Source organism: Sus scrofa, chromosome 1, assembly GCF_054392235.1.
Source record: "Sus scrofa isolate SSC_HxYL_T2T_F1_AM1 chromosome 1, Sscrofa_HxYL_maternal_Yorkshire_Landrace_v2.0, whole genome shotgun sequence".
Taxonomy (NCBI): domain Eukaryota; kingdom Metazoa; phylum Chordata; class Mammalia; order Artiodactyla; family Suidae; genus Sus; species Sus scrofa.
Genome location: NC_139383.1, coordinates 121,922,001 through 121,947,593, shown reverse-complemented (window position 1 = coordinate 121,947,593; position 25,593 = coordinate 121,922,001). Strand labels below are relative to the sequence as shown.

The window sequence follows — 25,593 nt, the reverse complement described above, 5'->3', positions numbered from 1 at the left end:
TCTAGCATTTGACAAGCATCCAGCAAACATTGTTCACTAAATGTTATGTATGCATTAACCCTTTGTGGGAGTATTATCTCGCTTTATAGATATAGAAACAGAATACCCTAAAATCACACAGAAGTAACTGGTGGTGAGAGGATTCCAGAACAGCTCAGCCTGTCTCCAGAGCTCAGGGTCTTTCTACCCAGTCATGCTCCATTCTCTGTGTTGAAGAGGCTGCGGCTAGTGGGGGAGAGGGATAAGAACACCCGTACTGGGTAAATACTAGCGACACGGAAGAGGTACGAACCGGAGCCGTGAGGCGGGTGTAGGCTGGGGTCCCCAACTCTGCTTAAACCCCGCCCACGGAGAGGAAGCAAAATTCTGAGTGGATCGGCTTGTGCATCCTGCTTAGAATCCACATTGCGAGACAGGTGGAAAAGAGTTCGGACGCACTGGAAGGGGGGATGAGGCAGAAGGCGGGGGTTGTGGGGGGAAGGAATGTGAAAAGGGTGGTAACAGTTCTTTCCTTCTTGCGTCGTGTCTGCTGCCATGAGACAGGCGCCTTGGTCCCAGTGGCGAGTGTCAAGGTGATTCATTAGATGACACTTGGACGCCTCGAGGGTTAGTTAGTTCTCCTGCACAGGTGGACCGTTCACGCGAAAGCTGTTTCCCAGACAGCGGCCTCATAAAATAACTTCTCCCCAATTTGGAAGCGGGTGGGGGAGATAATAACGCTTTTCGTGGGAAAGAGGTTGGGTAAATAAGGGATGTTAGGTCTCTGAACAGAATTACAGTGCAGCCACCATGGCTATTATCTTAATCAGGCACCATTTCAACACCTCTCCCTTCAAGTCAACCAGCCCTACAACAGGATTTATTTTCCAATAAGCGAAATCCCCGCCTGCCGACTCCAAGCTGCTTGGCTGAGGGCTGGGTGGGGTGGGGGGAACAGCAGCCGGAGGAGAGGCTATTTTGGGTGTGGGAACGCGGAGGGAGGAGGGGCGGCGCCGCGGGGCTGGGCGCGGGCTCGGGGAAAGCCTCCAGCTCGGGCTGCCACGGCAACCGCGTCCAGGCAACGCGCCCGGAAACGGCTTGGGCGGCGCGCGGCGGCTCGCGCCCCCCGGGAGCCGCGAACCGGGCCGGGCCGCGCGCCGGGCCAGGCGGCAGGCGCGCGCTGATTGGACGGCGCTCCCCGCGGCGCGGGCCCGCAGCCGGGCGCCCCGCACAACCCGCGCCAGCGGCCGCCGCACCCAGCCGCGCCGGCGAGGACATGGGCAGCCGCGGCGCGCCCGCCCCCCGCGCCGGTGAGTGCCGCGCCCCGGGACCCCGCCCGGCCGCCTCCTGTCCCCCGCGGCAGGAGCTCTGTCAGCCCGCCGTGACCTTGGGGCGGCCGCCGGGGGGGCGGGGGGCCAGGCTTGGAGGAGAGAGAGCTGAGCGTGGCCCATGTGACCTGCTGCCCGCGAGAGGGTTAACTGCATGCTGACGCGAAGGGATGAAGTTGGCCACCGAGCGCAACTGGCGTTGCATTTTTGCGGGGGCTGGGGGAGGTTGCATGCTAGCAAACCAGCAGAAGCCCCGAGGGACTGTTTGGGGGAGCTGGGGAGGAGCACAGATTGCAAGGGGGCAGTGTTAAGTCAACCGTCCCACCACTCAAAGCTGATTGACCTTGGGCGGGTTAACCTCTCTGCCCCCTCCCCACCTCTTTTTCATCTTTAACAGGAGGGCTTGGGTTCTTTGCAGTTTCCACGGTGCTGTGAGCTGAAAAGGGGCCCCCAAGTACTATAGATACAGGACATACAAGGCTTAGCCATGTTTAATTCTATCAGGGGTTTTCATTGTCTTTTCAAGTGGTAATATATGTTACCGTTTTGTGAAAGATTATGGAGAGAAAGCAGTGAGTGGCTTCTCACGTTGCCCATGTTAAAGCCTCTTGGGTGCTCTAAAAGTCATGAACAAAATCAAGGTTAAGATTCCTGAGTTTTGCTGTAGTTAATCTAATAGGAAACTTTGTATTGAAACAGGTAGAATCAAAACCCAATAGTGGCAGGCAGCAACAAATTAAGTGAGTCATTTCTTCAATATGCACGAGGTTGTGTGTGTGTGTGTGTGTGCCTGGCTGCGCTCTCGCCCTCATATTAAAGTCTGTGTGTGTCAGTGTTAGAAATTATTTCATAGGAGTAAGCAGAAATAATGCTACAATGATTTGAATCCAGAGAAGTGCAGCGATCTCTGAAGCCAGGGCAAACATTTGCAGTTTGCTCTTTCAGTAAGAGCTGGGTTTGTAAAAGTAAATATGTTCTTTACTGAAAAACATCTCTAGCATTTGCCCATTGGGGTATGTGTGTGTGTGTAGGGGGGAGCAGTGCTCTTGAGAGCAGTGTCACCTCATCTATTTTTGGCATTGGCTGGGGCCTCTTTCTGTATTGTCAGTACATTAACTTCGGTCTTCCTAGGAGAGGGAAGGGAGGGAATGCCCCGGCCCCCTCAGGGGTTTGTGGAGTTGCCCCCTCTAGCTTTGTGCTCCAAGGCAACCCTTGATATTCATTCCGGTCTGATTTCATCTGTATAAAAATGGGGGTTGAGAAGACAGATTTTTTTTGGGGGGGGGGGTTAATGAATAAGCTTCTGCAAGCTTGTTTACCTGAGGGTTTAATAATCTTTAATGGTTTACATATTAGAAATCTGAGAGCATCCAGATAGAAAAATTCTGACTGCCCAAGAATCTAGCCACTAAGCTCTGCGAACTCTTTAATGAATCACACCTCATTACATTTAGATCCCTTGTCAACAAACTCTTGGGTCTCCTCCCTCTTCAGGCCACTCTCTGTGTGTCTCCTCCCCACTGCCTTTCAGTCTCTTGTTTCTTTCATCCTGCAGCCATATGCCTGTGTTTTCATTTTGCTGCACTGAGTCCATCTCCTGTCCTTCCCCTTGTTCCAGAGGCTGAGTGAACAACTCCCCTCAGAACAGCCCTTTCCCATCTCACTCAGAGCAGGGATTGGGCTTCTGGCTTCTCAGTGCTGCCTCCAGACCATTAACCCGTCCCTAACAGTGTCTTCTCTGTAAAGGTTGCCATGTCCAATTGAGCCCCATTCCCTCCTTCTTATCTTCTGGATCAGTGCTTGCCAAACCTGGTGGCTCCTCAGAAATACCAGGAGCACTTTGAAAACTGTAGACTCTCCAGAACGTACAAAATTAGAATCATCAAGGTGGGCAAAACCTAAAAAATTCTTATTTTGAAAACAAACCCTAAAAGAGGAAGGAGGAGGATGGGGAGGGAAAACAGAGATCCCCGGGGGATTCAGATGTACACCCAGGTTTGGGAATTATTTCACTTGATGCTACCAAAAATTAGCACACAAACCGAAAACAAACATGAGCAACGAACCTGGTTCTCTTCTCCACCTTGCTTCTTGCTGATGACGTTGGTGATTATGTAGAGGCTCTATTAATTCTTCATTAAAGTTTCATTGACCTTGAAGTTTTTCAAGGTCCTCAACGTCAACTCTTGTGACCTTAGTTTCCGATTTGCTTCAGCCGCTCACTTCTTGGACTTGCTTAGTCCTGGGAATTTTTTCCACCTCTGAGATCTGGAACTTGGACATTAGCTATTTCAAGGATTCTTTCCACGTACTGCACCAGACTCAACATCACTGAGGACTCTGGTCCCTCACTGGCTGTTCCAATCCCTTTATGGCTCCATTTCCCTTCTTGGAGTATATACATTCCAGCCATTTCACTTTTGTCCAGAATCCCGGAATCCTTTGTCCTAACGTGTTGGACTTCTCATATTCCAGTCCTCAATCCAGAATCACCCTCATCATCTGCTTTTCCTTCTCCCAGTCTGCCAAGACATCTGCCAAGTTATCACAAAGACCTTTGCACTGGTTCCATTGCAAATTTATTTTAGTTCCAATTTCATCTCGGTCTTACTTTTCTATGGAAAAAAAAAATTCATCTTTTATTAACTCCCAGCTGCATTCCTTTAGAGGTTATGCCAGACTTTTCTGTTCCTTCAGCTTCTAGTCAGTTTCTTTTCTGGAGATAGCCTTTTTGCACCCACAAGATTAAGGATATCTAACTGGGAGCTTACTGCCCTCTAATAAAAGCTCCCACTGTATCTTCCTTATCACCCCTGGCAATCTTCTTTACCCATCTTTGTCCTTTCTTCCCTTCCTCTGAGGAAATATCTATTAGTCCCTTACCCAGGATTAACTCACATTCACTCCTCCTTCTGTCTTTTCTGGATGTTCCCCTCCTTCGGGAACCTGCTCCATTTGTTACCCCCTTTCTCTCATTTCTTTGGTCCCTCCTGACTCTGCCCCAGCCTTTACTCCACCTTATATTCAAGTCATCCTTCTCAGGAAAGAAATTGAGCTTGAGTCCCAGCCCTGTCCAAGAGAACTTTCTGCAGTGATGGAAATATTTTGTATTTGTGCTGTCCCATACCGTGTTCGCTAGCCACATTGTCCCAAGTAGCCATCTGGTCACCAGGAGTCAGCTGTGAGTACTGAGCAGGTGAAATGTGGCCGGCTCAGTGATGAGCAGGTACATCCCTCATTGTTGTTAATTATAGATTAATTCAATTCAATTGAAATAGTCCCCTGGGGCTGATGGCTATAGGATTGGGCATCACAGTTCTGTTCCCTGCTCCCCTGTTGAGTTGTCCTCAGCTTTCCCACTTCTGGCGTCACTGCCCCCTTTTTTGTTGAAACTGCCATTTCCTCGGGCTGCAGCAGTGCTGTCCAGGATGCAGGGCTCAGGCCTTTCTTCTGTCTCCCTCCTCCTTGATCTTTGCCCTGCGTCTGCTACTGGTGGTCACTCTCCTCCCCTGCCTCTCTCTTTCCTTGTCTCCATGTCACTGGCTTTCCAGGGACAGTTCAGACCTCATTTGTTCCCTTTTCCTCCTAACATCTGAACGTGGGATTCTTCGGGATCCTGTCCTGGGCCTTTTCCTCATTCATTCCTGGCCTGCTCCCTTCTGCCAGCATCACCCCCACCTCTGAGCCCACAGCAGTGGCTAATGGCCAGTTACCCTGTACCTCACTGGTCGCTGTGGGTCCCTTGCACCATGGCCTTCAATCCTCGCTCCATCTCTCTGAGGCAGATAGCCTCATCATTCCTGTTATGTAGTGAAGCAAGTGGAGCAGAGGGAAATGAGAACTTCGTAATTGTTATTACTGCTGGTTGTTAAGGAGCAGAGCTGAGAGAGGAACTCTGGCAATCTGCCTGCATCCCCACTTTTAACCAGGTTTTGCTCAGCACCCTCCACGCCTTCAGACCTCCATTACCAGCCCTGCCATCTGCATTCCATTCAGAATTTGCTACCCAGAGGCCCGGCTATTTTGTCTCTAAACAGCACTTCATTCTAGCTTCCTTAATCTTCCTTCCCTGTTTGACTTATTATTTTGAAATAATTTAGATTCCCAGAAAAGTTGCGAGAATAATTTAAATAGTTTCTATGTACCTTTCATCCAAATTCTATAAATAATAACCATTTACCACACTTGCTTTTTCCTTCTCATGCGTTCTCTCTCTCTCCACACGTGCATGCACATATGCATGCATTTGCACATACATATGTTGTCATTTTTCTTGAAACTTCAGAGTAAGTTCTAGACATGATGCCCCTTTACTTCCCCCTCAAATATGTCAGTGTATATTTCCTAAAAAAAAAAATGCAGTGTGTATTCTTGTATTACAAGCGTCACAATCAATAAAAAAATGCAGTGAATATTTTCTTGAATAACAAGCATCAAGATCAATAAATTAACATTGATTCTGTACTATTATCTAATCTACAGACCTTATTCAAAAGTCAACAAGAGCCCTAATGTCCTTTAGAGCAAAAGAGCAGGGGATGGGGCGATTTAAAAAAAAAATCTTTTCCAGGTCCAGGATCCAGTCTAGGGTCTTGCGCTACATTAGTTGTCTCATTGCTTCTGTTTTTCTGGACAGTTCCTCAGTCTTTGTCTTTCATGACCTGACACTTAGGAAGGGTGAGGCTGGTTGTTTTGTAAAATACCCTTTAAGCTGCATTTGTCTGGAGTTTTCTCAGGGCAGATCCAGGTGATCCATCACGAGGGAGGCAACCCCTGGGGAGCTCTGGTGTCCCCTTGGGTGCATCCGCCATGGATTTCTTTGCCATCATCACCCTCTGTGATCTGTTTTTGCTCACTTGGGTTACTCTGACTTCTCCTCTTGACACTCCTACATCCACTTGGTTGTTAAGCTTGGCGATGCTCCCTGTGCCACCTCTCTCAGTTTGTCCCTTCCTTTCCATTTCTCTTGTTGTTCTTGTTGTGGATTCACAGCCTTTGCACGTGGTCCCAGCGACTGTTTACCATGGCTTAGCCACAGGGACCTTGCACACCGTGATTTTCACTGGTCAGTGCTTCCTCTGCTCTGTCCTCCCTCCAGCCTTTCTCGTGCAGGCAGGCCTGCATTGACTTAACTCACCCCTTTGAATTCCCTCCTCAAATGCCTGCTTCTCAAATGCTCTGCCTGCTGGCCCAGTTCAAACCCACCCTGCCTTCTGCCTGGAGGAGGCAGGGCCTGGCTTGTACCATCCCATGGGGCGGGAACCAGCCTCTTCCCTCTTGCATGGTGGCTTGTCTGTTCTATTGAATTGAAGCTCCTGGGCATTGGCTCTGTGTCTTATTCAGCTGCAGAGGCTCAATATTTCTTTGTTGACAAGACCAAACAACTTGATTAAAATCATGAAGCAGATGTGCAGGCCGGACCGTAGTTGTCTGTTCCATGGTGGGTGTGAGACCCACACTTTACTCCAAGAGTCAGCTGGGTGTTGGCTCAAAATAGGGCCTGTGAGCAAAACGATAGGTAATTCAGGAAGGTGTTTCCATGTTGGGGGTGGAACAAATGATGCCCCCCAGCCTCCACCCATGACATCTTAACTTTGCATATGTGTGTCCAGACCAAGAAAGGGCAGGTTTGATTTAGAAAAAATGCGTTGAGAAGCCTAACATAGCATATTAAAAATGGCCTGTCTATTTCTTCACACCCCAAATGAGCAGCTAAATGTGTGAGGAGCAGTTCTCAGGCTCACATCCTCCCTTGGAGCCCTGGAACCACCTGTTCTTCTCCTCTCCATTGTCTGGCTGACTCTCTCCTCCGCTCCCCTCAGCACTGCCTCCCTCCTCCCTCCCTCCTCCATGCTCCCCTCACTCTCCTCTTGCTTAGGACACACTTTCTGCCTGTTCCTTTCTCTTCATAACTCTTCTCTTTTCCTCCCTCTCCGTAGATTGATTTTATTTTGTGCCTTCTTGGATGTGGTTTCATGTGCCCTAGGTTTTCTAAGTCACTGAGAAAGGATGAAACAATGGCTCTGTCCTCCTCCGTGGGCTTCTGTCAAATTCCCCGCCCCCACCCCCTCCTGGCCCAGGCGCTCTTGGTATTATAAAAATATAGTTGTTAGTGATAATAAAACTATTTATTTGATGACCTTTCTGCGACAGCAAGTAAGTCCCGAGGGTCACGCTGCTCGATAAATATCAGAAGGCCTGAATTTGTCAGCCTCTGTTAACAGGCAACTTTGGTATTTCAGGTCACAGTCAGATTTGAGGGATGTGAGTTGTTGAGGTCACCCGAAGGACAAATAGCCCCCCAAGAAGTATGCCTGCACATGCTGGCTGCTGGTCAGCTTTTGTCCCTCCTAAGGATACTCTTGTGCAGATGACATCTCTGGACAAAGTAGCTACAGAAGTGAAGGCAAGGGATTCTGCTGCTCAGCCGAGTGGGGCTTAAATAACTAGCGTGTGTATGTGGGAGAGAATGTGTGGGGTTGCTTTCGCATTATGGAATTCTTAAAATTGTTTAACAGGGAAGATGTTATTCAGAAACCCTGGTGCCTTCAGCTTGTTTTCTTGTTTATTTCAGATTTCTTTTCTCCCCGTTTTTAATTATCTCTGGGAGAGCTCAGGCATCCTCCCCTGCTCACTCCAAAAGAGTTATAAAATTAATGTGCTGAACTCAAGTCGTTTTACCACAAACAAAAGAATCTCTCCTAGCCTCCTGTGTTTGTGGCAAAGTCCAGCCCCCTCCCTCTGTGTAGCTGTGTATGAGGAAAAGGGCGGACCCTGGAGACTGGATCTTTCTTCCTGGGGCTCCAGTCCTTAGCTTTTCAGCCAGAGATTTGTATCACGTAGAACCCAAAAGTCACGACTCACATTCTGTCTGCGTGAGTATACGAAGTCATGCCTTCCCCTCCTCTGTATGATCCTTGATGCATCGGGGGTGTAGGTAGTTTAAGAGGGAGGGAGTTTACACCGGTTTTTAATGATCCTTTTACTGTTCTAGCTGGTGCATTTGGCAGATTCCCTTTTTAACATTTGGTAATGTGTCTTCTCTAATGCTCGAGAGAAAAAGTTGCCAAATATAGCTGTTGATCATCATAAAACACCTGAAAGCGATATGAAGACACGTCTTTCCTGGTGTAGATACGGGGCCTGGGCGAGCGCCCATGCCCACCGCAGGGCAGCCTGCCGAGCTCACAGCTGGAAGGGACCTTGAGTCAGCCACTGATATGTCCTGTGGGCAGAGCCACTCACTAATTAAAATGATGGGCCGCACCAAATTAGATACACCAGCAAATGAACAAATGTTTACGAGCATCTGTGAAGGGGCACCGTGCCGGGCTCACGGGGGTTGCAGATTCATATGGTATGAAGTCCTTGCAGCCCCACAGCAGCTCAGCTGGGGAGACATAATCCACAAAAAGTTCAAATAACAATAGAAGATTTAAATAGCATTTCAAAATAGCTGTTATTAATAGATGGGAACAGAAACCAATCTGTTTTTGCAGGGGTTCTCCTAAAAATGTGAGCATCTTTCTAAGCCGTGGAGAGTGGTTGAGAGCAGCAGCAGTGGCATCCTTGGGTTCTAGGACTCCCAGTAATTTGAGCCCACTTGGGAATCCATCTGGACCAGTCGGAGGCCACATGCCTGTGACAGATTTATGGGATCCCATCAGTGATGCAGCCATCGCTGCCCTGACCACAAGGCCACTGTACATGGTTGGAACATTTTGAAGTTTATTTTTGATGAGTCAGAAATCCAGCCACCCTTCACCATTCTACCCTGAACAGAATTCCCCTGGTGAATGTGCTAGTGAGGAAGGGAAAGGAAATATGCCTTGCAAAGTGGAATCAGGGCCGTCTCCATAAAAGCGATTGGAAATAGCTCCCTTGAGGACCTATGCCGGGGCCTCGCACTTTCCCTGGAGCCTAAGGCGTTTGACATGCTGTGCTGGTGACCCCCACTGATGGCAGCCCTGGGCCCTGGATCTGTATGGGTCCCTGCTGTAGGGGCAATCCAGGGCTCGGGGAGGGCTTTAACCAGGGCTCTGAGCTCAAGCCTTATTACGTGCCCTCAGGGGATGGGTTCACATGAGCAAACTGGAAGTTGTTCAGTCCATACTGAGTTTCACTTTGGGAAGATGAAAAGTTCTGGAGATCTGTTGCACTATAATATACATGTAGTTAGCACTGTTAAAACTGTCGAAGATGGTAAATTTTGTTTTGTGTTCTTAACCACAGCAAAACGAAATTTAACAGCAAACTTATTTGAACTGAGCCAATTCCTCTTTTAAGCCCAGAATCAGCTGTGTCTCCTTGGTTTTGATAGCTACAAATGGGCAAATTTCTGTATTTCTTGTCTTTCTGATTATATTTCTTCATTTTTTTAAAGTTTTATTGAAATATAGTTGATTTACAGTGTTGTGGTAATTTCTGCTGTACGATTGTACCGTGATTAAGTTATACATGAATACATGTCCATTCTTTTTCTTTTTTTCTTTTTCTTTTTTTTGGTCTCTTTTTTTTGGCATTTCTTGGGCCGCTCCCACAGCATATGGAGGTTCCAAGGCTAGGGGTCCAATCGGAGCTGTAGCCACCAGCCTATGCCAGAGCCACAGCAACGCAGGATCCGAGCCGCGTCTGCAACCTACACCACAGCTCATGGCAACGCCGCCGGATCGTTAACCCACTGAGCAAGGCCAGGGATCGAACCCGCAACCTCATGGTTCCTAGTTGGATTCGTTAACCACTGCACCATGACAGGAACTCCCCATTCTTTTTCAGATCCTTTTTTCATATAGGTTATCACAGAATATTGGGTAGACTTCTCTGTGCTATACAGCAGGTCCCTGTTGACCTTTTTGTATTTGTTTTTTCTCACTGATTCATTCCTTTATGTAAGAAGTTTTTACTTCATTTTTTGTCCTGAAAATAGCACACTCATTTTTGTATTTTGAAAAGGAGGAAAAATGGAATAGAAATGTACCCAATGCCACAATTTATATTTTGATTGCTGTCTTTCCACTATTTCAAAAAATATTATTACAATAGTAGTTCTGGTACGTGAACCCCTGCCACATTCTCTCCAGGATGACTGAGAGATTTCTGTGTTGGCGGGGCTGAAAAAAATATCAGGGTGTGTCAGGTAAGCTTCCTCTGCTGTGGACCTAATGTGTCCTGAGAGAGGGCATTCTGGGGTGGGAATACCCAGCATCTGAGAGGCTGTGTAGGGCCCTGTAATGTTCCCTCCTTTGTGACTTAACCAGATTTCCCCAGGTCTACCTCATAACCATAATGCCATCACATCCCCCAGTATGGTAGCCCCGTGTATTTCTTGTAAGAAATCTGTTCTTGGAGTTCCTGTTGTGGCTCAGTTGTAACAAATCTGACTAGTATCCTTGAGGATGCAGGTTGGATCTCTGGTCTTGCTCAGTGGGTTAAAGATCCTTGTTGCTGTGAGCTGTGGTTTAGGTCATAGAAAGCTCAGATCCCATGTTGCTGTGGCTGTGGCATAGGCCAGCAGCTACAGCTCCAATTCATCCCTTAGCCTGGGAAACTCCATATGCCACAGATGCAGCCCTAAAAAGATCCCCCCCCCCCAAATAAAAGAAAAGTAAAGAAAAGAAAGAAATCTGTTCTCCAAAATTCTTGAGAGAGGGGAGCTGCCTATTAAGAAGGAGACAGGAGCTCTCCCTGGTGGTGCAGTGGGTTAAGGATCTGGCATTGCCACTACTGTGGCTCAGGTCCCTGCTGTGGCTTGGGTTTGATCCCTGGCCCCAGAACTTCAGCATGCCATGGGTGTGGCCAAAACCTGAGAGGTGTCCTTATCTGTGCTGTTTCCTTTTGTTTTTGCACATGTTTTGGAGACACTCCCCCAATCTGAGCCCTGTCATTAATTTATGAAAGTGCCTTCTATTATCCGTGGTCCTTCTTTGACCTTCTTGTGAGTCTACATAATTTGGCTTTGGAATTAAGTCATTCCACTTGCACTGCTCTCTTCCTCCTCCATTTACTGAAAACATAATTTACTCAGATGCTTGCTATTCACACCACAGAGCAATTTTAGCGATTTGGCACAGGTTGGGGTTTTGGGCTCCCGCAGAGAGAGGCTTGTGGTGGTCAGATGGGAGGGGGATGAAAGCAGGTAGGGGTAGCCTGTGCACACAGGGCAGCAGTGATTGTCTGGTCCTTGATGATTCATCCATCTCTGCTGGCCCAGGATCAGGTTAGCTCCTCACCTTGAGGAAAGAGGTGACGGGGAAGAGCTTAAACATTTGCAGGATCAGCGTCCCTGCTGTGATGCAGTGGGTTAACCATCTGGCTTGTCTCTGTGGTGGCTCTGCTTCAATCCCACCTGGGTGCCACTTGCTGCAGCTTAGGTCTTAGCTGTGGCTCGGATTCAGTACCTGGCCTGGGAACGTCCATCAGCCTCAGGTGCAGCCATAATAAAAAAAATCAGGGGGTAAAGCTCTGTTTCCAAGCCCTGGTTATGGTTCTATATAGTACTGAAAATCCAGTTTTAAATCTTGTTCATATATATATATAGACACACACAAACCTAATATTTATAGCTAGTAAATATTTTTCTGTTACTTAATACTCTTCTGTAATCATTAAGTAGCTATTGATCTTTTGAGTGGATGTGCCATGGTTTTTAAGAACCCTTTTATTGTTGGACATTTAACCAGTAGCAATTTGTAGAAATGTTAAGATAAGATCACATATTAAGTATGAAAAAAAGCATTAAGAGTAGCAATTTGATGGGGATTAGTTGCTGTTGCCCTGTTATCCTAATTTGGTGGTCTGTTTTTCCTGGAGCTACTAACCATTTGACTTCCTTCAAGCTCATGGTCTTTCAAGATTTTTTTTTCTTTTTTTCTTTTTTATGACTGTACCTGTGGCATATGGAAGTTCCCAGGCCAGGGGTCAAATTATAGCTGTACCTGCCAGGCTTTACGCCACAACCCCAGCAACGCGGGATCTGAACTGGGTCTGCGACATATACTGCAGCTTGTGGCAATACCGGATCTTTAACCCACTGAGCGAGGCCAGGGACTGAACCCACATCCTCATGGATACTAGTCGGGGTAACCTGCTGAGCCACAACGGGAACGCCCAGATTTTTTTTTAAACTATAATTGATTTACAATATTTTACCAATTTCTGCTGTATCGCAAAGTGACCCAGTTGTATATATATATATATATCTCTCTCTCCAGTCTTTTTTAAAGTATTAATTTCCATTATGGTCTATCCCAGGAGATTGGATAGAGGTCTCTGTACTATACAGTAGGACACTGTTGTTTTTTTATTTTATTTTTTTAATTATTTATTAATTTTTTTTTTGCTTTTTAGGGCTGTACCTGAGGCATATGGAGGTTGCCAGGCTAGGGGTCTGATCGGAGCTGTAACTGCCGGCCTACACCACAGCCACAGCAACAAGGATCCTTAACCCACTGAGCGAGGCCAGGGATTGAACCTGCAACCTCATGGTTCCTAGTCAGATTTGTTTCAGCTGCACCACGACGGGAACTCCTGTTGTTTTTTCTATCCTGCTGTTTTTTCTAAAGTAGGGGGCAGGGGCAGGAATAGTTCTCTCCTTGCTAGATGGGATGCTGCCCAATTCCTGAATCACTGAAGAAAGCCAATTAGATCTTCAAAACAATTAAAAAGTGTAGGAAGAAGTAATTTTCTTTCTTTCTTTTTCAATGATATAATGAAAAATAAATTGAAGAAATAAAGCTCCAAAGAGGCTATTAGTTCTGTGGTCCTCAGCTTGACAAGCCTCGAGGCCTGCCTGCTAGGACAACACAGTTTTTGCAGAGGCCAGGCTTCAAATAAGGACCTTCCTGCTCCCACCACCTTCCTGTGTTGGAGACGTGTGTCAGACTGTAGTTGTGGAAAGAGAGATCTCAATGGAGGGAAGGAAAATGGACCGTGGAAAGGGGAAGGTAAAAAGAGGGAAAAGGCGAAGGAAGATGAATGGAGAGGTGTGAGTGGGAGGAGAGGAAAAAGGGAATCAAACAACAGGAGGCAGAGAGAACAGCTACGAGGAGGAAGGAAACTCGGGGGGGGGGGGGGAGAACCAGCCCTTCCCACCTCCCCCCAGGCCCCATCCTGTCCCTCCTGGTAGGATTCCTGTCCTGCATCTACCACTGTGACGTCTCCCCTCTTCTAAGATGCTCTCCAAGCTAGCCATTCACTGCCCTGCGTCTCCCAGCCCTGATCACTCCTTGCTGCCACAGGACAGAGTCCATTCCCGAGCCTAGTTAAGTCTTCCCAGACACACCTTCAACTGTTCCCCGCCTTCTATCCTTTCATGCTATTTTTAACTATAAGGAAATTCGGCTTTTTTTTTTTATCACTAAATTACAACCACTTTATTCATAAATGCTTTGCCTATTTTTTTTTTATTCTGACACTCAGCAGAACACATCAGTGCTGTATTTTAGTAGTAAACTGAAAAACTAGTTCAAGTTTAATTTTCCATACAACTTGTCCTTTTAAGTTCATGCAGCATTTTACATTAAAAGGATACTATGGGTATTTCTACCCAGTATCATCTTACTTATAAAATATAATAATTGGTTGGTATTAATGTTTCCTTTTGTCATTAAAATATCATATATATATATATGAGGCTATTTATTCATGTATATATGTATATATATATCTTCAGAATCCTCTTGATCACAAATAAGTGTTTTTGTTTAGATAATAGTATTTCCCTTTACTCTTCTGTGAACCCCCAGACAATGTTGATGTATTGTATATGTTGGGCATCACGATTTCACTTTTTTTGTCTTTTTAGAGCCGTATCTCGGCATATGGAGGTTCCCAGGTTAGGGATTGAGTCAGAGCCGCAGCTGTCAGCCTACACCACAGCCACAGCAATGCAGGATCCGAGCCATGTCTTCGACCTACCCCACAGCTCACAGCAACAAGGATCCTTATGCCACTGCGCGAGGCCAGGGATCAAACCTGCGTCCTCATGGATGCTAGTCAGATTCGTTTCTGCTGAGCCATGATGGAAATGCCATCATTTTTTTTTTTCTTATCTCTTCATTTTTCTCTCCTTTCTTTACCCATTTATCCCTTCCTCTCACTTCCTGAAGTTTTCAAACTCATAAACTTGAGATTGATATTATAACAGAGAAACATGGCACAATCAAAACAGTATGTGACCCAGGCATGCCTGATAATGTTGCACGCATGTTTATGGTGCTAGAAATTAGATTTATAAATGTTCAGGAGCTTGTGATCTCAGGCAGTTCAGGCAGTTGAGCCAGAATTGACAATGGGAAGATCTTGAAACAGCCTTGAGAACTCTTCTCAATTTCGTGACTTGTTTATTTATTTACCTATATTTATTTGATTATTATATTTTGGCTGCCTGAAGCATGTGGAAGTTCTCAGGCCAGAGATCAAACTTCAGCCACAGCAGTGATCAGCTCCTTAACTACTAAGCCACCAGGGAACTCTATTACTTGTTTATTTTTAATCCTTATTCTTTTTTTTGTTTTTTTTTTGGTCTTTTTAGGGCCACGCCAGTGGCATATGGAGATTCCCAGGCTAGGGGTCGAATCAGAGCTGGAGCTACTGACCTATACCACAGCCACAACAATCTAAGATCTGAGTCACGTCTGCAACCTACACCATAGCTCACAGCAAGGCCAGATCCTTAACTCAGTGAGGCCAGGGATTGAATCCACATCCACATTGATACTAGTCAGGTTCATTACCACTGAACCACAATGGGAACTCCAATCCTTATTCATATTTAATATAGATCCTGCTGTTCTGCCAAAGAATCATGATGCTAACAAACCAAGAGACCTAATAGGTAAACACATGCCATCCACATTCATGAAAAGGGCAGTATGGAGTTCCATCGTGGCTCAGTGGTTAACAAACCTGACTAGTATCCAAGAGGACACTGGTTTGATCCCTGGCCTTGCTCAGTGGGTCCTAAAAAGCAAAAAAAAAAAAAGTTTTGAAACATGCCCTTAAGGAACATATAATTTAGTAGGGAAAACAGATTATTCAACAACTAATAATAATAGAATGTAATAAGTACTATTAAATACATGGCATAAAGAAATGAAGCATACGCACATACACGAAGGAGCCATAATGTTGAATTGAAGGCTGGGCAGTCCTTGTAGGATGAATAGGCATCTTCTGTGCAGGCAGGGGTGGGAAGTGTGTTTCCGGTAGAGCACACAGGCAGAGGTATGGTGGCAGCAAAGGGCATGAGATGCTAGAGGACAGTGGTGGGTGTGGTGGCTGTGGGGAGGTTAAGAGTTGAGCGGCCAAGGTTGAGGCCGAGGACGAGTTAGGCCAGAGTGTGCTGAGAGTAAAGGAAGCAGAGGTAGTGCTGGAGTGTGGATGAGAAAAGGCGCGGCTCAACGTCTCTTTTCTAGTTTGGGAATTCCTACTCATTCTCATCAGTTCTTCCCTGACTCAGTTGCTACCCAGGAAAAAAACAAACCCTTCTCCTTTCTCCCTCCGTATTTTTTTTTTTAATTGTTAAAATTTTAAAAATCAAAGTGTAATTGGAGGTCCTGTCTTGGCGCAGCGGAAATGAATCCGACTAGGTACCATGAGGTTGCCAGTTCGATCCCTGGCCTTCTCAGTGGGTTAAGGATCTGGCGTTGCTGTGAGCTGTGGTGTAGGTCACAAATGCGGCTCAGATCTGGCGTTGCTGTGGCTCTGGTGTAGGCCGGCAGCTGCAGCTCCGATCAGAACCCTAGCCTGGAAACCTCCATGTGCTGCAGGCCCGACAAAAGACAAAAAAAAAAAAAAAAAAAAAAAAAAAAAATTGAAGTGTAATTGACATAGAACATTATATTAGTTTCAGGTATACACCATGATGATTCAGTGTTTGTGCATATTGCAAAATGATCACCAAGATAAGCCTAGGTGACATCCGTCAGCACTCATAGTTAGAAAAATTTTTTGTGTGTGATGAAAACTTTTAAGATGTACTTTCTTAGGATCTTTCAAATATACTGTAATACAGTTTTGTTAACTATAGTCACCATGCTGATATTACATTCTTATGACATTTATAGCTGCAAGTTTGTACCTTTTTGATTCCTTTCACCTATTTTGCCCACTCACCAGTGCCTGCCTCTGGCAGTTGTAATTCTCTTTTCTGTATCTATGAGTTTGGTGGGGCTTTTGTGTGTTTTGATTTTTTTTAAAAAATTTAGATTATAAGTGAGATCATACAGTATTTGTCTTTCACCATCTGACTTATTTCTTGGCATGATACTCTTAAGGTCCCTCCATGTTGTTGCAAAGGGTAAGATTTCATTCTTTTTAATGGCTGAATAGTATTCCACTGTGCATGTATCTGTGTGTGTGTGTGAGTGAGAGTGTGTGTACATATATATATACACACACACACATTTTCTTTATTCATCTATCAATGTGTACACACTTAGGTAGTGTCCATATCTTGGCTACTTTAAATAATGTGGCAGTTGGGAGTTCCCTGGTGGCTCAATTGATTAAGGATTCAGTGTTGTTACTGCTGTGGCTTATATTCAGTCCTTGGCCTTGGAACTTCTGCATGCTCTGACAACAGCCAATAATAATAATAATAATAATGCTGCAGTCAACATGGGTTAATATAACTTTCTGAGTTAGTGTTTCCTCCCTGTGCATTTTTGTTCATATCATTATTTAGCCACTTATCCCATTATTTCATGATTGGTTTGGATGTCTTCCTTTCTCTCTAGGCTGTAAGCCCTTGAGGGAGGAGATTTTCGTCTTCCTTATTTAAGTTACTTGGCTACATAATAAATGCCAAGTAAATGTCTTTTAGGTGAATTATTCTATAGATTAACATCTTAACAAAGGCATTTTACAGCTTTAAAATTATAAAGATTCTGTGAGTCTAAATTTTAACATCTTTCACGCTGGCCTAATTTCATATAGTCTAAATGGAGAAATTATTATCCTTGACACTGAAGAACTCCTTTGGCATTGTGGCTTGTTTGGCATGCATCACTTTTTTTCTTTAGTATAATTTGTTTAAATTCAAAGTTCTTTGTCTAGGAAAGTGAAATGTTCACATTTTGAAACACTAAAAATAACACACTGGATAGATGATGCCAAAACAATGGTTTCAATCAGAACTGCTTTCTGAATCTAGCATCTAAGTGAGAACTAATTACTGAATCAGATCACAGTTACTAGGCATTCATTGTTTTAAGGCAATTAACAGCAGTATTGAGAAACCTAAGTAATGAAATATTTTTAAAACCTCCCAATTTTGTTCAGATTTCTAATGCATTCTGATGTCCAAATGTTCCTTATGTATGCACAGTGTAATATGAACGATTATATCTGATGATACAGTTTTAAGGTTTTAATGAAGCATATCATTCTCATTTTTTTAGTGGATAGTTAAGTCCTCCCAAATCAGTTCCCAGTGATTGTGCATTGTTTCATTAAGGTTAGTTCAAAAACAATACTTTTGATTTGCTGTGGAATTTACTAAAGTTGCTGAGATTCAATTTACCAAGGTAGTTTCCTGCATATTTCTTTGGAGAAGTACAAGGTTGAATACGCCTGTTGAAGAAACTATCTTGTCTCTATATAAGTGGTTTCTTAAGCTTGAGATGAAGATAAATGTGGCGTGAGAAAACTTCAGGAAATTCCATTTGACAGTCCTTGTTGATCTGTCCAGCAAGGCTTAGTGGCATTAAGTTCAAAGGCATTGTTTAAGAAAATTTATTGTAGTATAGTTGATTTACAATATTGTGTTAATGCCTGCTGTATAGCAAAGTGATTCGGTGATATATGTGTGTATTATTTTTCATATTCTTTCCCATTATGGTTTATTATAGGATATTGAATATGGTTTCCTGTGCTCTATACAGTAGGATCTTATTTTTTGTTCATTTTATGTATAATGTTTTCATCTGGTTCAGAAGCATTTTGATGCTTGATTCTTTTCTCCTTATTTGGAAATGTCTTCTGCTTATGTATTTAATAATGTAATTGATCAGCATGTCAGCATAATTTTTGATCCCCTTGGTAACTTAACAATAAGCTTTAGAGGTCATTTAAATTCTAGATATAAACCGTTAAATAATTTAATGCTTATTTTGTTCAACAGATGTGAATTATTAAAGAGAAAATGGCCCAACGGAGCACTGTATTTCCTTCTCTTGTCACCGAGGAAAGGTATAATATATGGAAAATATGCATCTAAGGTATACTTTTTCTTTCCACCAATTCCATGAGGGGCTACTCGTGGGTGTGATGGTCATTCTAAATGAAGTTTTGTGGCTGTTACATTATCCAAGAATGACCTTTTTTGAGGGCAAGAGCAGTACCGTTGTGTCCTCCTCTCCAGCTTCCGGTTTGTACGGTGCTGTGGACCATTCCTTGACCTGAACATGTGGAGATTTCACAGTAGTGCTTTGTTACAGTTGTCCTCCTGGTCAACAGCAGTGAAACGTACCTCTGGAGGCTTGGGAGCCGGTATCCCTGCCTTTTAAGTCAGAAGTTGCAGGTTGAGTGTCCATAGGTCAGGACTGGCTCCTAGAAGAACATTGTTTGGCCTGGATCATCTCGAACACTTTTTAAATGTGTTGTTGACATTTTGAAAAGCAGGTGATTTCACATTCAAGCCTAAATTTCCTGGCTCTTCTTGAAGTGTCAGATGATCTGGAAGAATGGATCTGCATTCCCAGATGGTCCCTCATGGTGGAGCTCCCTGCAGTTGAGGAATGCCCTTTCCAGTTCTAAAAGCCCCCCCCTCCCCAATTGTATCCTACATGGTGTGCTTGACTCATTCGTGTTGCCTGCCTGACCCTGGTAGGCATTTGGGTTGGTAACCCCTGCCTGAGTGGGAGGGAGGGGACGGGCAGGTCAGGATACTTGTTAATCAGCTCGATCCTCCAGCCACTTGCTTTTCGAGGTCAGTGGAGCCTGCTACCAGCACATTTAACTCTCTGGGTACCATTGTTTCGAGATACCGCCTGGCTCACAAAGAAAACTCTTTCTGGGCCAAAACCCTGCCTCAAATCCCATTTAGCTTGTAGGGGCAGATGCTTTGCCTTTCTTTTTTTCTGGGGATGTCTTGAATCTGGCTTGAAAAATGACTCTTTCCCAATTGACCATTCTAGTAACGTGGGGCTCCCTTCCGTAGGCGAGTTAGAACTATGCCCCGACACAGCCAGTCCCTGACCATGGCACCCTACACATCCGTAAGCCTAGTGGAACAGCTGGAAGACAGGATCCTCTGCCACGAGAAAACCACGGCTGCCCTGGTGGAGCACGCTTTCCGGATCAAAGACGACATTGTCAGCAGCTTGCAGAAAATGCAAAACAAAGGGGGAGGTGACCGCTTGGCCAGGCTCTTCTTGGAGGAGCACATCAGAAACATCACTGCCATAGTGAAGCAGCTTAATCGGGATATTGAGGTAAGGCATGTGGAAGTCAGGTGGGCTGCCTGCCTCACCACAGACCTCCTCCAGGTCAGGGGGTCAGCATGTCTCACTGCCCCCTCCCAGGAAGCACTGAGGTCAGACCAAAACCCTCTGACTTGTCTAGTCTTCATGCTTGCCAGGGAACCAGCCCGAATAAATATATCCCAGTTAAACGTATGCCAGTATTTGATAGCCATTACTGTTAGTGTTATTTGTGTTTCATCTCGTTGTACCTGGCTGATTATTAAATCACTTTGTTTGGTTTGGCTCTTAATCGAAAGAGAGAACTAGTTAGGTAGTTTCCCTGAAAAACCCTTCATGTCATTGAAGACAGCTATTAAATCAATTACTAGGTCAGCCTTTGCTGCTTCAGATTAAATGTTTCTGGGTCGTAGTGATTATATGTATAATACAGTTTATTACTCAGACAATTCAGGAATTTGAATTGCTTCTGAGACTTCTTTTCATTGCTTTTATTTCTCTCTGAAATGAACCCAATAAAAGGCCAATATCATCTCTTTTTAGAGTTTGTAAATTTACTGCTGTTTATTGAGCAGTTGCAGGGACCACAGACTTTAACTCAGAAAGCTTAAGATCATTTAAGGCCTGGGCTAACATCACTGAACAATGTCAGTATCCTCCACATGTAGTTTTTAAGTATATGAAAAGAACATATATGGCTAGCTGAAGGGAAATCTTTGTGTCACATCATGGAAATGGAATTTCAATTGTGCTTCCTGAAATTGACTCATTTTTTTCAATTTCAGATCTCTATTTGTTTTAACAGTTTTATTAAGGTATAATGTAAAAGCCACAAAATCCACCCGTTAGTAAGTATACAATTTAGTGATTTGTAGCAAATTGATAGAATTGTGCCACCACCAACACAGTTCAGTTATAGGATATTTCAGTCACTTCTCAAATTTTTATGAGTGACTTAAAGTCACTCCTTAAATTTTTGTTTACTGTTAATCCCTCCTTCTACCCCAGACCCAGGCAACTACTACTGTGCTTTCTATCTCTATAAATTTGTCTTTCCTGGACCCTTCATATAAATGGAACCTTAGAATATGAAATCTTTTGCATTTGGCTTCTTTCACTTAGCATAATCTGAGATTCAAGTCGTGTTCTAACGTGTATTAGTATGTCATTTCTTTTTATGTCTGAGTAGTATCCTATTGTATAGATATACCACATTCTATTTATCCATTCACTAGTTGATGGACATTTAGATTGTTTCTGTTTTTTAGCTATGATAAACAAAGTTGCTGTGAATACTTGTGTGCACATCTTTGTGAGGAGATATGTTTTCATTTCTCTTGGGTAAATTACTAGCAATGGAATTGATGGGTCCGGCAGTAAACTTAAATTTTTATTACATAGCCAAACAGTTTTCCAAAGTGGCTATACCATTTTATAATCCTACCAGCAATGTGTGAGGGTTCCAGTTTCTCTACATCCTCACCAACACTTAGTGTTATCTGTCTTTCTGATTATAGTCACTTTAGTGGATGTGTAGTGGTGTTATATTGTGTAATTAGTTTGCATTTCCCTAATGACTAGTGATGTTGAATATGTTTTCATGTTTGTATTAATCATTTGTGTGCCTCTGTTGGTGAGATATCTACTCAAGTCTTCTGCCCATTTTAAGTTATTTTTTTATTGTGATAAGATAATTATCATTTTAATCATCTTAAAGTGTACAATTTATTGACATTAATGACATTTACCTATCCCCACTATCAATTTCTAAAACTTCTTGGTCATCCCAAATAGAAACTCTGTTTCCATTAAACAATAACTCTCCATTCCACGCTTGCCTTGGCTCTGGGTAAGCTCTGTTCTACTTTCTGGCTCTGTGAATTTCCCTATTCAAGGTATATGATGTAAGCAGAATCATATAGTGTTTGTTCTTTTGTGTCTGGGTCATTTCACTTAGCATGATTTTTTTTTTTTTTTTGGTCTTTTGTCTTTTGAGGGCCATGCCCGCAGCATATGTAGGTTCCCAGGCTAGGGGTCTAATCGGAGCTACAACTGCCAGCCTATACCACAGCCACAGCAACCCCAGATCCGAGTCACGTCTGCAACCTACACCACAGCTCACAGCAACGCCGGATCCTTTAACCCACTGAGCGAGGCCAGGGCTTGAACCCTCAACCTCATGGTTCTTAGTTGGATTCATGTCCATTGTGCCACGACAGGAACTCCAGCATAATGTTTTTAAGGTTTATCCATGTTGTAGCATGTATCAGAATCCATTTTTATTTTATTTTATTTTATTTTTTCGACATGCATGCTTTTATTTAATTCTCCCAACACCCAATGAGGCATACACTATTATTTTTTTTTAAATTTTTTTATTTTCCCACTGTACAGCAAGGGGGTCAAGTTATCCTTACATGTATACATTACAATTACATTCTTTTCCCCCACCCTTTGTTCTGTTGCAACATGAGTATCTAGACAAAGTTCTCAATGCTATTCAGCAGGATCTCCTTGTATATCTATTCTAAGTTGTGTCTGATAAGTCCAAAGAATCCATTTTTAAATTAGATTATTTGTCTTATTATTGAGGGTAAAATTTCTTTGTGTAGTCTAGATATAGATCCCTTATCAGGTATGTGACTTGCAAAATATTTTCTCCTGTTCTATGGCTTATGTTTTCACTTTTCTAATGGTATTTTGGGGAGTGCAAATTTTATAAATTTTAATGAATTCCAGCTTATCAGTTTTTTTTTTTTTTTGGTTTATATTTTTGGTGTTGTGTCTTAAGAACTGTTTGCTTAACCGAAGGTCACAGGATTTTCTACTATGTTTTCTTTAAAAGTTAGTTTTAATTCTTTCATTTAGGTCTGTGATCCATTTTGAGGTAATTTTCATGTATGAAGTGAGGTTAAAGATATGAGTTATTTTTTTCATATGGAGATCCAAGGAAAACCTATCATTTTCCCATTTGCCCTCTGTTGAAAATCAACTGACCATAAAATATAAGGGTTAATTTCTGAATTCCATTGATCTGAATGTCTTTCCTTTGCTAATACCACATTGCTTTGAGTTCTAGCTTTACATACATTTTGAAATAATGTAGTGTAAATCCTCCTCTTTTCAAAATAGCTTCATCTATTCCAAGTGCTTTGCATTTTTATATAAAGTTTAGGATTAGTTCCCATTGTGACTCAGCGGATTATGAACCCACCTAGTATCTATGAAGATGTGGGTTCAATCCCTGGCCTTGCTCAGTGGGTTAAAGATCCGGTGTTGCCTTGAGCTGTGGTATAGGTCACAGATGTGGCTCAGGTCCCACGTGGCTGTGGCTGTGGTACAGGCCAGCAGTTACAGCTCTGATTTGACCCCTAGCCTGGGAACTTCCATATGCCACAAGTGTGGTCCTAAAAAGCAAAAAAAAAAAGGGGGGGGGGATTAGCTTATCAGTTTCTAAAAAGCCTGCTAAGAATTTGGCAGAGATTACTTTAAATATACAGATCAATTGGGGAGATGTTCCATCTTAATGTGGAGTTCTTAATTATTTCAAAGAATCAACCCTTGATTTTAATTTTTTCCATTGCTTTTATTTTCTATTTCACTGGTTTCAACTCTATATAATTTCCTTTTTCTCTGTTTGCTTTGATTTAGTTTGTTTTTTTATCTCTCTAGCTTCTTAAGGTGGAAGCTTAGGTAATTGGTTTGAGATCTTTCTTCTTTTCTGATAACCATGTTTAAAGCAATAAAATATCCTCTAAGCACTGCTTTAACTGCTTCTGTGAGTTTTGGTATGTGGGGTTTTTTTTGTTTGTTTGTTTTGGTTTCATTCAGTTCAAAGTATTATTAGATTTCCCTTGTGATTTCTTTTTTGGCCTATGTGTTACTTAGAAATGTGTTGTTTAATTCCCAAATATTTGAGATTTCCTCAAATTTATTTCTATTGTATGTCGCTCATATAATTCCACATGGACAGATAACATACTTTATGTATTTTTAATTTCTTTAAATTTACTGAGACGTGTGTGTGTGTGTGTGTGTGTGTGTGTGTGTGTATGTCCTTTTAGGGCCGTACCTGTGGCATGTAGAAGTTCCCAGGCTAGGGACACTAGACCTGAGCCACTTCTATGACCTATACTGCAGCTCATGGCAACACCAGGTCCTTAACCTACTGAGTGGGGCCAGGGATAGAACCCGCATCCTCATGGATGCTAATCGGGTTTGTTTCCACTGAGCCATGATGGGAACTCCTTTTTACAAAATTATTATTATGTAAATGTTGAACTCTTATTTTTGCATTGTTTATTTCTCCATTCCGTCCTGTCAGTTTTGCTTCATGTATTTTGGGGCTTTTGTTCTTACATACATATATGCTTATAATGTGTATATTTTCCTAATGTAGTGATTAATCTATCATTGTAAAATGCCTCTATGTCTAGTAATATTTTTGTCTTAAAGTTTCTTTGGTCTGCTATTAATATAGCTATTACAGATCTTTTATGGCTACCATTTCCTTAGTCAATTTCCCTTTTTTGGATAATTCCCGTTCGACTTATACCTAAGGGAGGTCCTGGATGTATCACAATACGTAACAGTTTCCACTGTCCTTTAAAATCACCATATACGTGTCCTAAGGACAGAGATTTGCTCAGAATTGTATACTAGTTGAAGTCCATTGTCTTCGGGGTTCTAAACTTTCTGGTCTTTAGTTCTTTTGATACTTAAAGGAAAGGACCATGTGTTTGTGGGAAGGAAATGTAGTGGATCTGTGTTGCTTTGGTGACTAATGGCATCCCTTCCAATTTCTTTGGATCACAGCAATTTGATTCCCCTTTGAGTTTATATTTCCTCTATTGGATATAGACTGGGTTGCTCTTACTCAAGGGGCTTTATCACCTTTTTAGTTAATGAGGCTTGGAGTCCATAATACACACCAGAGCATCGAGACTCTCACTTCCTGGAACTGGAGTCCCGACCAGAGTGATCTAAGGACAAGTACTTTCCCTGCAGCTGTGCCTGTAGGATGCTGGGCAGTGGTTCCTGCTGCCTAGACCCTAGGAAGTATTTCTGCTGTATTTTTCTCAGTCTGGATCCCTAGCTGCCCTCTTGATTGTGTGTACTTCTTCCCATTTCTGTCCAATAAATTCCGAGTTTTCCACCTAAGTTATCCAGAGTCAGGTTCAGTTGCCAGCAGTTGAAGAACTTTAATGGTATCAGAGGGGCATAGAATACTTCAGAGATTGCTGTAGATAATTTACTTGTTTTTGGAAGGTGGTGTCTATACTTAGAATGATCTTTCCAGTTTTATATTTGAGTGCTAAAGCAGTTTTATCCCAGAAGCTGAATAACTTGGCAACCCCAAGTTGGCACCTTCGCAGAATTAAAGAACCCAAACTTAAACATTGCGATTTTGAAAAGAGTTAGAGATATATTGGGGGCTGATAGCCCCCACTCAAATCTAGATAGGATAATAGATAAAATCAGAGTGATTGGGGTAAATAATGGTTCTCAGGTTCCTGTTCCCTCAACCAGTGTCACGAAGTGTGTCATTAAAAAGATGCACACATGGAGTTCTCTTGTGGTGCAGTAGGTTAAGGATCCAGTGTTGGCACTTCAGCAGCTCTGCTTGCTGCTATGGCATGGGTTCCATCCCTGGCTCAGGAACCTCTGCATGCCACAGGCCTGGCCAAAGATGCAAACACTGTATGGTTCATGTTAGAAAATGGTGTGACCTCTCCCTTCTTTCCATGCTCAGCATTTCCCTGTGGGTACTTTGAAAACCCTGGACTGAATTTTTTCGGTCAGCGAAAGAGGCGATAGTACTTTAGCTGCAGCTGTGGGATCTGGGGAATAATTTCCCCTTTGGT

General features: G+C 43.3%; 1 protein-coding gene across 8 annotated transcripts in view; it reads left to right on the top strand.

Annotated features, from left to right (window-relative positions):
* FAM81A (family with sequence similarity 81 member A) overlaps positions 1-25,593 on the top strand; it is a 129,754-nt gene that overhangs the window by 56,067 nt on the left and 48,094 nt on the right. For 2 of the 8 annotated variants that reach the window (XM_084968900.1, XM_005659549.4), the window contains exons 2-3: positions 18,430-18,497; positions 19,468-19,741. In XM_084968900.1, the coding sequence (XP_084825026.1) occupies positions 18,451-18,497; positions 19,468-19,741 (321 nt within the window). In that variant the 5' untranslated portion in view covers positions 18,430-18,450. Of the gene's footprint in view, positions 1-1,045; positions 1,290-18,429; positions 18,527-19,467; positions 19,742-25,593 lie in introns of those variants that run through there. The other 6 variants (XM_084968910.1, XM_001928540.6, XM_021073520.2 and 3 more) reach the window with 5 other exon arrangements.